The 14,199-nt window shown below is 38.0% G+C and overlaps 1 protein-coding gene across 2 annotated transcripts in view; it reads right to left on the bottom strand.

Annotated features, from left to right (window-relative positions):
• THOC1 (THO complex subunit 1) overlaps positions 1-14,199 on the bottom strand; it is a 55,891-nt gene that overhangs the window by 40,963 nt on the left and 729 nt on the right. For both annotated transcript variants that reach the window (XM_074944523.1, XM_074944524.1), the window contains exons 2-10: positions 13,727-13,800; positions 13,567-13,627; positions 12,112-12,178; positions 10,557-10,675; positions 9,249-9,297; positions 8,606-8,701; positions 8,214-8,296; positions 6,922-6,995; positions 1,151-1,259 (exon numbers count right to left, since the gene is read on the bottom strand). In XM_074944523.1, the coding sequence (XP_074800624.1) occupies positions 1,151-1,259; positions 6,922-6,995; positions 8,214-8,296; positions 8,606-8,701; positions 9,249-9,297; positions 10,557-10,675; positions 12,112-12,178; positions 13,567-13,627; positions 13,727-13,800 (732 nt within the window). The remainder of the gene's footprint in view (positions 1-1,150; positions 1,260-6,921; positions 6,996-8,213; positions 8,297-8,605; positions 8,702-9,248; positions 9,298-10,556; positions 10,676-12,111; positions 12,179-13,566; positions 13,628-13,726; positions 13,801-14,199) is intronic.

The raw sequence follows: 14,199 nt of genomic DNA on the forward strand, positions 1-14,199 counted from the left end.
TTTTCAAAAGAACTAATGCACAGAGTACATTTGACACAATTTAATCCATAAAGTGAAAATGATTTGAACTCTATTTTTAAGATACACATTTAGTGCTTTCCTGTTTAATCAGTGTGTGTAAGAGCTTTCTCCATAATGGTTTTAGTGCTATACTCAGGCACCATCACACTTCCTTTTGCACATGCTAGAGCAGGTACTAATAGTTAAACTTAAGTCTCTACTTTTAGAATTAATTTAAAATATACTTTAAAAAATTATGCTAACAACAATTCATTTTCATGGAGAACCTTTGTGAGAATTTCCAAATTTGGCTTGGTTAAGTCCTGTCATTCTTGGTACCCCAAAATAATTTTTTTTCCTTTTACAGAGATTTTAAAAAGTGAAGAATGTTTTAAAACCTTAACCAAGATGTAACTTTAAAAATAAAATCCGCCCATGAGATCAAGCATTTTACCAGTAGCACATATAGCAAGTGGTTTGAAATAAGAAAGTTTTCCTTCTACTGAGTAACAAAAGGTAGAATTTTAAGACAAATGATTATAAGCCATTGTCTATTACAGAAACAGTTTAGCAATTATATTTACTAATCATACTCATATCTACATAGCTGGCAAAACTGAAACATTGTTATTCACTATCCAACTGGTACAATAAGCTACTATGTGTATATGGCAGCTTCAAATCACAACATAAAGTCCTGACTCTACAGGGACTCTAAAAGGACCTGCCTAAGCAGAACATTATCTTGCACAAAATCCCACTGGCATCAACAGGACTCCAAAAAGGCACACCTCCCTGGATTCATTTGCAAGATTTAAGCCTAAAGCAAATGTTTTTTTCTTATCTAGGGAAAAAAGAAAGTTCTGGTTTTTGCTATTAACAAAAGAAAAACGGCTTTTGATATTGTTGGAACACATCAGCATTTCTATAAATGTCAGGAAAATCATATATACATGTAGCTTTGTTAGCTGACCTACTGTGTGTACAAACAAATAACTGCATGTCTAACTCTGCACAAAATGTATAATGCATGAACTCGTGCACTCTTACTTTCCAGTATCATGAATAGTTTAATCTTTGGAAACAATACTTTCACTTGTGGAACAAAAGGTGAATTGCTGAACAGGTTTAATATAGGAACACAAATTACCTTAAGAAATGTCTTCCACGAGATCTTCTCATAGCACTGCACAGGATTCCTAAAGTAATCCTGAAGCGACCAGAATTTTCTATACAGGTTGTAATCTATTGGAATGGAGCTAACAAAGCAAATCATTATTTTACTCTGGCTAGTTTGGGATAAAAATGCTAAACAAATAAAGATCCATTTTCATGAATACAGAATCACTGAAAACAAAACCACCACTATTCTTGTAAATCAAAAAAATGAAAAGCCAGTAGTAAGCCCTTCCTAGAGACAGTAACTCAGAATATCAGGCCAAAACAGGGGGTTTCATTCAGCCTGTTCATTTTCAGCTGTTATTTTAGGATCAGAACACTTTTCTTGAACTCTTTCTCCAAGTTCAACACTTCCATAGGCAGAGAAGCAGTACAGCCTCCTCTCCTCAAAGCATGCAATAATGACCGATACTGTAACCAGTCTATGGACGCTTGAAAACAGTGTATGTTGCCTTTCCTCTTTTAGGCAACCCACGTTAAAACATATTAAGACATACTGGGGCAGTGCCTTTACCTTGTAATGGCTAGAGAAACATGAATGGATTTGAGATGGGTGTTGCAGGTAGCAATTTATTATGCAACTACCTGGGTTCCTGAACTGGCCCTTTAAATTAAACACCAAACAATTTTAGGTTCAGATTCTGCATCTTCTAGGCACAAATTTTAGAATTGCTCTCACACACCACCTGAGACAGTGATTTCACATGCACCAATAGTAACTGTGCATGCAAGTTAGCCAGTTTGATTTGTAATGGTCATTCACACGATCACGGTAACTATGCCTACAGATTCTCTTTCAGCCTTTGGGGCCGATATCAGGTGGAAAACAAGGCAGAGGAGAAATAACTACAGGGAGGGACATGACTAAAGATCACCCATTTTAAATATGAGCCTGCTGCTGTTGGTAAAGCAACAGTTAGTCATTTGAAAGCTGTCTGGCTTCTCTTCCCACTGACATAGTGGCTTCTAGGAGGAGCTGTTCCTGTGGCTAGCTACATAGTCACAGGCTGAAACAGTAGCTTGTTAATTACTCTTTTCCAATGGTATTCACATTAACCACGTCGGCGACCATACTATGTTCCACTCCTCCCATGAACATGAGAGAGTAGGAGAGGGTAAAGAAATTTACCCAATACGGGTATTTAAAAAAATCGAGTTAAAAAAACAAAAAACCAGGGGAGCAAGTGGACAGAAAGGAAAAACAGTATCAACTCAGACTTTAAGGTCAGATTAGACCATCATCATCATCATCATCATCTAGTCTGACCTCCTGCATATTGCAGGCCACAGAACCTCACCCACCCACTCCTGTAACAGCCCCATAATCTCCAAGTTACGGAAGTCCTCAAATCATGATTTAAAGACTTCAAGACAAAAGAATCCATTATTTACTGTAGTTCAAACCAGCTGTTCCCCTTGCTACAAAGGAAGGTGAAAACCCCACAGGGACTCTGACAATCTGACCTAGGGGAAAATTCCCGTGACCTCAAACATGGTGATCAGTTAGACCCTAAACATTTCGGTGAGACTCAAGAGCCAGACACCTGGGAAAGAATTCACTGTAGTAATTCAGAGCCCTCCCCACCTACTGTCCCATCTCCATGCATTGGAGATATTTACTATCAGCCATGGATGGGTCACATGTCATTGTAGGCAACCTCATCATAAACTTATCAAGCTTAGTCTTGAAACCAGTTAGGTTTTTTGTCCCCACTGCTCTCCTTGGGAAGCTTTTCCAGAATTCACTCCTCCAATGGTTAGAAACTTTTGCTCAATTTCAACCCTAAACTTGTTGATGGCCAGTTTATATCTACTTATTCTAGTGCCAACATTGGCACTTACTGTAAATAACTCTTCTCCCTCCCTGGTGTTTATCCCCTGGATGTATTTATAGAAAGCAATCATATCTCCCCTGAGCCTTCATTTGGTTAAGCTACACAAGCCAAGCTCTAAGTCGCCTCTTGTAAAGTAGGTTCTCCATTCCTTTGGACATCCTAGTAGCCCTTCTCCGTACCTCTTCCAGTTTGAATTCACCTTTCTTAAACATGGGAGGCAAGAACTGCACACAGTATTCCAGATGAGATCACACCAGTGCCTTGTATAATGGTAGTAACACTTCTCTATCCCTACTGGAAAACCTTGCCTGATGCATTCTAGTATTGCATTAGGCTTTTTCAAAGCTGGATCATATTGGTGGCTCATAGTCGACGACCAGGTTTTTCCTCCTCCTCGGTCACTTCCAACGGATGTGTTCTGCAGCTTATAGCAAAAATTCTTGTTAGTCAGTCTCTAACTACATGACTTTGCACTATTAAATTTCATCTCATTTCTATTACTCCAGTTTTTAAGGTCATCCATATCTTCTTGTATGATATGCCAGTCCTCCGCTGTATTGGCAATACCTCCCAACATTGGGTCATCTGCAAATTTTATTAGCTCACCCTCACTTTTTGTGCCAAAGTCATGAATAAAAAAAGTGTGAAATAAGATTGTCCCAAGACTGATCCCTGAGAAACTCCACCAGTAACCTCACTCCAGCCTGACGGTTCACCTTTCAGTAGAACCTGCTATAGTCTCTCCTTCAATCAGTTCCTTAGCCACCTTTCAATTCTCAGATTATCTACAGCTTTTCCAATGTAACTAATAATTTCCCATGTGGAACTATATCAAATGCTTTACTGAAATCCAGGTAGATTAGATCTACCGCATTTCCTTTGTCTAAAAATATCAATTATCTTCTCAAAGAAAAAGATAAGGTTGGTCTGACACCATCTACCTTTTGTGAAACTACACTGAATTTTATCCCAATTACTTCTATGTCCTTAACTACTTTCTCTTTCAAAATTTGTTCCAAGGCCTTGCATAAAATTGAGATCAAATTAATAGGGTTGTAGTTTCCAAGATCATTCCCCCCCCACCCCTTTCTTAAAAAGAGGTTCTATATTAGCACTTCTCTCATAGGGTATGCCCCCCTAGTTTACAGATTCTTGCTGCTGGGCTTGCAATTTCATCTGCCAGTTCCTTTAATATTCTTGGATGGAAATTATCCAATCACCCCGATTTGATCCCATTAAGCTGTTTGAGTTTGACTTCCACCTCAGATGTGGTAATTTCTACTTCCATATCCTTGTTTCTATTAGCCACCCTGCCACTACCCCTAAGCTACTCCTTACCCTTATTAAAAGCTGAAGTGAAGTATTTGTTTAGATGCTGGGCTATGCCTAGATTATCTTTAACCTCCACCCCCACCCTCATTGCTTAGCGGTCCCCACTTCTTCTTTCCTTGTTTTCATTTATATGGCTAAGAACTGTTTACTATTGGTTTTAGTTTCCTTTTCAAGGTCCAACTCTGCTTGGCTTTTGGCAGTTCTCACTTTTCCCCTATGCCTTCTGACTTCCAAGTGGCAGCTTTCCTTGCTGACCATCCCATCTTCCATTCCTTATAGGCTTTCTGCTTTCATGTGCTCAACTGCTGTCCTGATTCAGAGCATAGTCTCTCTCAGGTCATGATTTATGACAGGATATTTATATCAGTAAGGTCCCTTAATGGACCCACTTCAACAAACATTTCTGGCTTTAAGGGAGTGTGGTGTTAAGTATGCATTGACTCATTCCTCAGAAGGGTATGTCAGTGGTAACACTTCAAACTTTGAAGCATCAAGGAGCGGCAAATCTATAAAGCCATATATTTCTCATTCCTTCAATACAGGGGTGGCCAACCTAAGCCTGAGAAGGACCCAGAGTTTACCAATGTACATTGCCAAAGAGCCACAGTAAAATGTCAGCAGCCCCACGTCAGCTCCCCTCCCCCAGCACCTCTGCAGATCAGCACCTCCCCCTCCCTCCCAATCAGCTGTTTTGTGGTATGCAAGAGGGGAGGGATGGGGGGGAGTGAGGGCATGGCAGTCACAGGAGAGGGGGCAGGAAGGGGTGGAGTGGGGGCAGGGCCTGTGGCAGAGCCAGGGGTTGGGCAGTGAGCACCCCCTGCAAACTGGAAAGTGGCGACTATAGCTCCAGCCCCAGAGTCGATGCCTATACAAGGAGCCGCATATTAACTTCTGAAGAATCGTATGTGGCTCCGGAGCCACAGGTTGGCCACCCCTGCTTCAATACTACAATTTTTTTTTAAAAAGTGATCATGATATTGATATATCAATCCTGCTATTACTGTTTCAGTGCAATATTTTCTGATTATATGCATGTACTTTACATCTGGCTCATCTGACCTGGAATCCATAGCAACAAAATCCTAGAGCACAGCTGCTTTCACACTAATGATTCAACCACTGTGAATGCAGCACTATTACAAGCTTACATTTACTGCTTCTGCCTCACTGGTTTACCACTCCTCTAATAATATAGCAAGATGGCAAAGGACACCAATTTGTGTGGCAAAAAGAACAAACATGCTGTTTAGTACCCGTAAAACTAATTACACTAAGAATTTCATCAATAATCTGAGCAGAAGTTTGTTCTATAAATGCTGACACAAAGTCCATTAAAAAAAAAAGCACCTTGTTGATTATGCCTTGCACCGCAGTGTCTCCAGCTCTCCCTCTGGGACAGGTGAAGCCACTTAAATGGAATGTGGATAATCAGAAAGAAGCTTCTTTAACATAAAAGCCTCAGGGAACAAGCTTTTTCCTATTACATTGAGCATTTTCTTGATCGAGGACAATGGTAAACTGCTCAGCCACTTTACTGGAATGATTTTCAACCTCAGTGCCAATTACACTGTCAATTACAATTAAGGTGGTGATGTGAGTTAGAAGTCAAGTAGCTTGCAGTTTATCTTCTCTTCATGCACCCCCATGTTGCAAGCCAGAAAATAGAGAATTTCTTTTAACTGTTCATTTAGTATTTTGAAAATTAGTAATAAGTTAGAAGGTAATTAGTTTAATTAAATAAAAGGCTTAAACAAAAATTTAAGTCTTCAATTACATTAACTGAACTGAGGACATTCTATAAACCCATAGGCAATAACCGTCAGTTGTGGGTTACTGAAGTTAGGCACCAAATAAGTGGCTTGATTTTTCAGAGCCATCTATTTAAATGGCAAACTTTGTATACTCATATTTGAAAATTCTGGCCTAAGAACACTTTGGATAAATATTTTTTAAATGAGATAGGCTGGTATTTGGATCCATGAAGAAGTTTTATTACCCGAGGCCTTGTCTATACTACTGCAGTAAGTCAACCTAAGTTACACTACTCCAGCTATGTGAATAACATAAGTGAAGTTGATGGGTGATGCTCTCCCGCTGATTTACTTTACTCTTCTCAGGGAGCTGGAGTACCAGAGTCAAGGGAAGAGCACTCTGCCATCGACTTAGCGGGTCATCACCGGAATTGCTAAAATCAACACCTGCTGCACCAATCACAGCAGTGCTGATCTACTGGTAAGTGTAGGCACGGCCTGTCTTATATTGTATTCAGTTTTTAGTTAACCACCACTATCAAATGCTTGTTACGGTATTTTTTGGTAACATCAAAAATGTGGCTTCTTTCATTATTTGAAGACAATACTGTATTAAAATTAATGTGAATACTTAGATTGGACTGGACTATTTTTTTTTTTTTACATTAGGTCATAACTGTTTAAAGAAAGGAATAATTCTGAATACAGCATACAAGAATATAGTTTCTAAACTAAGCATTCTTAAGCTAAAACTCCAGTTTTCAATCTACCACCGCATGCTTTCACTTCATAATTTTAAAAGCTAAACTAAACTTTAAGCTCACCAACTCGTAGGCGCTTCATCATCTCCCATTTCACCTTCTTCTACTTCCATTCCTTCATCTCTCTCCTCTATGTGCTGACAGAAAGGGGGGGAGGAGGGGGGAAGAAAGTACACTCTAAGCGTAGAAACTACATATACGCATTTGAATCTGCATGTCATTCTCATTATTCCAGTTTCCTAGACCTTCATTATTCATTGGAACCAAAACAAAATATCCTCTGAACAGTTTTTGGTTTGTTCATTCTTAAGCCAGGTCTTCAACTAGCAACTATTAGAACACTGATAGGTAAGGTAGCGAGTGCTGCAATTTGCATTTTAAGTAAACATGGAAGTTAAAACGGGTCTTGAAATGTGATGACTTGTAAAGGGAATTCCCCTTCACTTTAATCCTTTCCCCTCTACAGGCCTGATCCAGGACAGCCTCCGTATGAAGGAAGGATGCATAAGCATGTGCTTAAGTGCTTTCCTGAATTGCAGCCTATATTATTTTTTCCCTTCTTCCCTCCCCATCTCTTGGGGAGTTACACTCAACATATGCTCCGAAAATGGTTTTCAATTTTCTTGAATTGAAAAAATTAGGAGCAGTCACCTAGTTTAACTTCTGGGACACAAAGAGAAATACAGGCAGATACAAAAGAGAACATCAAGGAGGAAAAAGCTCTGTCAATAGCATACACTACGCTTTTGGTCTCTTAATAAACTCCAGATTTTTCTAACTTCCTCTTTTTTAAAAAACTGCTTTAATTTTTGGTTCAGAAAATTTAGGACAACACTGAAAGAAAACCTCTAAGTTACTGTATCCTACACTACTAGGTCCCTCTCACAAATACATATATATTGTATAGGTGTGTGTGAGAGTCAGAGAGTGTCTCTCTCATATATATATTTTCATTCTGTAATGGACCATGCAAGTGCAGACTCCCTGACTTCAATGGAGCTCTGAGAGGGCTTGTACAGGCCCTGAATCTGCAAATCAGAGAGAGCATGCTAGCACTGCAGTTTCACAAGTAGTCAGGAAAAGCTTATTTGAGGGTTAATATCTTAATCAAACCTCAAGTTAAAAGGTTCAAAATTCCCACATCCCATCCTACCTATAATGATTGCTGACAAAGTGGGTGAAATACATGTTAAGTTCCAGACCAGAATGATGTTTTATAGGAGTGCTATAACCGGAGTTAGAAGTATATAATTCTAAATACTGGTTAAAAGTGGTTGTGATTATTTTGTGCCAGCTCTCCTATAGTTTTACACAAATTTTCTCAGACACATTGAGCATAATGCATCAATTCTCACCTTCTGTCCTAGAGTGCTCTCTTGTTCATTAGTATTGAAAACTGTGACATTTTCCAGATTAAACTGACTTTGCAAATTGAGTCCTGCAGAAAAAATACCAACTTTTAAAAAGAGCAGCTATGTCAGTCTGGGAATTGAAGTTCATAAAGCCAGCTCATGATTATTACTCAACATACAATAGCCAATCTGTAGGAAACAAATCAAGTAACAATTTCTGTTTGTATTTATAAAAAGTGAATGATTTTTAAATTCTATGTTAGACACATATTAAAGTCAAAATTAAAAGCTGATTTCTGGTTAAAGTCAATTTTGTTTGAAGTAAGATTATTAGAGACTGGAGTATTTAATCTTTTAAGCTACTCTTCTTTCATGTGAAATACACAAAATCTCACCTGACTTCTCTGAAAGAGGAAATAATCTAGCCAGGAATAGCTGAATTCTTCCACAGAAGACTGTGTTCTGTGATTTAGATAATCTTCTTAGGAGATCTAAATAATGTAAAAACGAGAAAGCAGAGATAAGCATTAATGTTATCACATGTATTATCTCCCAACTTTTCATCCATTTTGTCTCTAGCACTCATTTTAAGAGTTCAGATAGGTGGGATCTCCATAACTAACAAAATAAATTTGAGACATCTTAAATGACCCTTTCTCCCTCAGGCCTCAAATGTTTTATCTAATGTGTTCTAGTGGATCAAGAGTCCTAAAATTGTCTTTAAAGATAATTGCAGAAAGAAGCCTATTGGACCACTCCTTCCAATACAGCCTCTGGCAATGATGAGGGCTTAAATGTTACTCAGAAACTTTCTTCTAGCATCCCTCTCTCTCCTTCTCTGTGATAGAGAGAAATTTCCCCATAATCAAAATGAAGCTCTTATTGAACAGCAAGGGTCTTGAGTAGCTACCAAGACAAACAGCTCATCATTTTAAAAACTATTAGAGGACAGTCTAATGTGACTCAAATATTAAGACTCTAGCTTTGTTCAGCTGTTTTTGGACCTGCATTGCACTTCCCCGAAAAAGTGCTACTCACCGTTGCACATTCTCAGCAAGTAATTCTTCCCAGCTGAATAAAATGTATTCTGAAAAACAGAGCAAACGGATCAGTCTCATTCGGAGGATGCTGCAAATCTTCAATAGCTTTTGTCTTTTCAACTCAACAATACAGATCACATTGATATTAGAAATAAATCCATCTGAGTCCTTCCTGTTCTTAAACCTCAACAGCAAACTTCCACTTATTTAAGGAAGACTCCACAAAAAAGTCCCAAGAATTCCAAGAAAATTTCTGGTTCATAAAGTAACCCAAGCTTAATGCCAACCTCCATACAAATACAAGAAATGCTGGTAATTCATGTGCTTTTTCTGAAAGGCTCTTAACACAGTGAGAAATACTGATTTGTAACCCAGTTTTCCCCTGTGTTTTATGTATAGATGTAAATTTAAGAGAAGCACATAAACACAAGATTTAGAACAGCATCAGCTGACAGTAGAAACCTGCCAGTACAAGGAATGAAATGGATGATGTTTGGAATGAGAGAAACCTGTCCTGAATGGCTAGGAGGTCACATTTAGATCAAGGATCAGAGAACAATTATTTGAGGGTACTCGGAAGCTTTTTATGGATAAATCTGTAGAGCTGCCAACACTAAAGATATTGTAAACGTTGAAATTTTGGGCTGATTTTGAGGGGTTCTCATGATCATGCAAGAAAACTGGAAACTCAGAAATACTGTTTGAAGGGGAAACTGGGCATTTCAACTTCTGAAGGCTGCTGTTCTTGTGCTGCATGCAGCGCAGAGCACTGGAGCCTGCACATCCTTTGGCTTTGGCAGCGGCAGCAGCAGATTCACCCCCACCACCAACCACAATCTAGGAAGGGAGAGTTACTGAAGGAAGGAGCCCAAGGGAAGCCCCTTCTCCTGCAGGCTAGAGGGGAGAAAGCTGCTGAGGAATGAAAGGGGGAGGAAGAAGGGGTGGGTGCACATGGCAGCTGAGGCCTGCATTTTGCGTGTGCACATTCTGTACACATTTTGAGTTGAATTTCCAATTTGGGATAGGCAGAGGATTTAATAAAAACAAGACAGACCAAAAAGATGATTTATTCTTTTTTTTTTTAATCAATCATGATTTTTTAACTCTAAGTTAACAGTTCTGAATCTGCTATACTTACAAGCCTACCTTCTGTGTTTCCTATAAGCAGGCAATACTGACAATATTTATTCCATTATTTCAACACAAAAATAAAAGACAAAATCCATCTTGTTAATTGGTCAATCATTTATACTTCCATATCATCATCTTCAGCATGAACGAAACACACTTTGGAAAAAATACTCACTGATTTCCATGTAGTGACATTTTTTTCGACAAAGGTAAAAATTTTGTCACACTGATCCAAAGGCAGGCAATCCAGAACATCTCCCAGAAGAACAAAAGGGGTTGATGCTGTACAGATACCTTTAGAGAGGGGTGGGAGTGCAAGGATCATTTTAGTCAGAAAGACTTGCACCTAATAACTGTATTAACAAAGATGGAATGAGGAAGTTGCAAAGTATCATGAGAAAGAAGTTACCACAAAAAGTCAGAAACGGTAGGGACTAAAATGTAAATTCTTCTGTTTTCGTGTGTGTGTGTGTGAGCACAAGTATGTACAGTACCTAGCACTTCGTAGGTACCGCTGTACTACAAATAAGATACAGTAATAGTTATCAAAACTTGGTAGGTCCCCAAATTAAGAGATGTAATAAAATTAAATTTAAACAAAAATTCCAACAATTAAAAGGTATTGGGCTGCTTTTTTCAGAGGAAGAAAGTGAAACTATAGTGGGGCCTACTGCTGTAAGGCTTTTTGAAGTAGAATCTGCCCTCTACCAAGAAACAATTCAGAAATGTCAGTGTTTTCATCACTGAGTGACTAATTCTTCAGAATTGAAGAGGCAGAGCCTCATATTCCCTCCCCCCCCACCCCCATCCTCCTTTTTCAGACTTCCAGTTTAACCGTTCTACTTCTACTTCAAAGATAAAGCTTTTGATGATGGTTATTATTGTCATTTAGTCAAGTGACTGTTACAATGGTGCTCTGATAAATGGATGCAGAAATTACTGAGGAACACAGCATATGCAACCACAGCTAAATGGTCACACCTTACACTGATCATTTATGAAATACAAACATTTTGACAAAAGATGATTACTACCGTTCATATAAAATTTTACTCAACAAAACAAATATTTAACAGGAATACACTTAAGTGACTTATGTTTTTCCATTCATAAACAAATGGAATTGATGACCAGGGGTTCTATGCAAGAGGGCTTCCACCATTGTCTCAATTCACATTCACAATTCTAAAAAGACATTGTAAAGACAAAGACTCAAATACTACGAACACAGCTGTGTTGCAGCAGGTTAGTTACTGCTGGGGGACCAGCATGGAAAGCCAGGAGATAAGTTTCTGTTCCAATAAGATGTTATAGGACATTGGTCAATTAACCTCACTGTCTCTCTCTTCTCAACAGTAAAATCAGGATAACAAAACCCACATTTGTAAAGAGTTTAGAGATCCATGGATGAAAAGTGCTATGTAAGTGCTATTACAACCTGAGAGAAGAGTCCAGAAATGAACTCAGACTCCCACTATGCTTTTTAAAAAGGATCCACTCCAATATGTACAGCAGTTACAAGTTCAGCTAGCAGAAGTTAAGCAGCTGTCCTATGCAAGAGCTCTACTACTGTTAGATCACCATAATATCTTAGCATCAGTGCAAACAGTTAAGCTAAGGACCATTCACTAGCGGAGTCGACGTTTGTAAATACTAATGAAAGAGGATGATATGGTAAGCACACAAACTTATACCTCGTATCAGGCTGTTTTATATAATTACTCACTCACCATCTGTAACTCCATTAATAGCAAGAGAAATAATAGCCAAGACATTTTCACATGAGGCTTGGTTTATCTAAACAAATGTAAGACAGATTTATTACAGAATTCAAGTAATTTGTACTATTTCGATCAGATGCATTTACTAAAGCCAGAGAAAGCTAACGTCTTTTTACTCAAGTATATTTTATATTACAAATGTTCAAAATCTCACTATGAGCATAAAGAAAAGTCAATGTTCATCTTCCCATGAATTTAAGCACACTAGGAAGTAACATTCAGTAGCAAGTATTTCATATGAAACTAATACCAAGTTAAACTCATGCAGTTGAGTGACATTTCCTGATTACTTTTGGTCATTAAAGACTCTATAGCACATTATGCATGGCCAGTGCTATTTGGAATACCCTTATTCCAACATGTGTAGTTACAATCTCTCTAGATTTCCTCTGCAATTTCGATGACCTGATACCTTTCATAAACAGTGGCATGGTAAATTTTAGGTCCATATAGGTATGGCACTCCAGAGTATGAAAAATCCACATCTCTGAGCGCTGCAGCTATTCAGCTCTAACCCCAAGGGTAGATGTAGCCAGATTTATAGAATGCTTCTGTCAGCCTAGCTACTGTCGCTCAGGAACATGGAGCTCCTACAGTGATGTAAAAACCCTTCCATCACTTTGGACTGTGTCTATACTATGGAGTTATGTCAACATAGCCACAACTATGCTGCTATAGTCCCCACAATGTAGACATGTTGGGTGCTATTAAACAGTTAACATTTTCCCTATCCCCCTCCCCCTGAAGCATCTGCATTTTGGCTGCTGGGTGAAATGATTTTCTATATATTTTGTATATTGCTTTGGAATGAACGGTGATACTATTCTAATCAAAGATTAAAAGGCCCTTATGAGCCTACACTACAAAATGTTTGGGAATGTGCAACTTTTTTTTAAAGTATTTCTTTTCAGAGGGCAGAATGAAATCCTATAAGTCTACACTCTGTTAGGTATTCTTTCATGCAAGTTATTGTTTTCAGTTTTGTTTTACCCGTAGGGTATTCCTTCAAGGGCTAAATAATGAAAAAAGCACTCTTAGATCCTATATAAAAGCTGTTATATCATAAATCATACAGATTTATAATTTGGAACTAAAGTACAGATTTTTAAAAACTACTGTAAACAATAAATACTTCAAGAGAGATTTTATAAACATCACTAGACTATGAGACATTTGTGAAAGCATCTTTCAATAGATTATTTTTAAAATATGGCAAAGTGATTCATGTTTCCAACAGATATCCTAATAGTTTCTGAAAGTTTTTACTAATAGCCAAAATAGTACACTCAAATGGAAAATAAATACACAATATAAATAAATATACACAAGTTGTACATTAATTTACAATATACAATTTCAATTTGTATCAACAAATAGTTACAGTGATGTGAACGAAATACTTACAATTTCCTCTTCTAGAACAACTCTGAAAGATTGATCCAGGGTGCATTTCTTTTCATTTTCACTACAAATAGTAAAGTTTTAAACAGTACTGATGAAACGTTCAGGATCAATAATAATTAGTTGAAAAGACATTTTTAAAAATGAAACGATAACTCCTTACCTTCCAGGAATCTGGTTGAATGCATTCAATAAGGGTTTGATAGTTCTATTGGTCAAAGCATCTCGAGTAGAATTCTAAAAACAAGTTACGTGATAAAATAAGTTGCAAGTAATTCCCAGTACGAAACCAGAAGGAAATCAAAAGTAATCCAGATAGAGGAGTCTTTTTTTAATCCAACAGAAAAAGTTAAATACTAATGCTCTCTTAACATGTGGGGATTACCACAGATCAATTTCCAATAACAACAACAAACGTACACAATTTGGTGGGTCATAATGCCACAGAAAGTAATACCCTTTAAAGCACCAAAACGTACGTAAAATGAATTACGGCACACACTAACATGACTGACGCTACAAGTGATACAGAGGCCTGGTCTACTTACAAAAGTTGTACCGGTTTGACCAGAGGCACGGTTTTAAACTGATTGAGCGAAACTGGTTCAAGTTTGCCTGGGGACACTCGTACGGGTT

Source organism: Natator depressus, chromosome 2 (assembly GCF_965152275.1).
Source record: "Natator depressus isolate rNatDep1 chromosome 2, rNatDep2.hap1, whole genome shotgun sequence".
Taxonomy (NCBI): Eukaryota; Metazoa; Chordata; order Testudines; family Cheloniidae; genus Natator; species Natator depressus.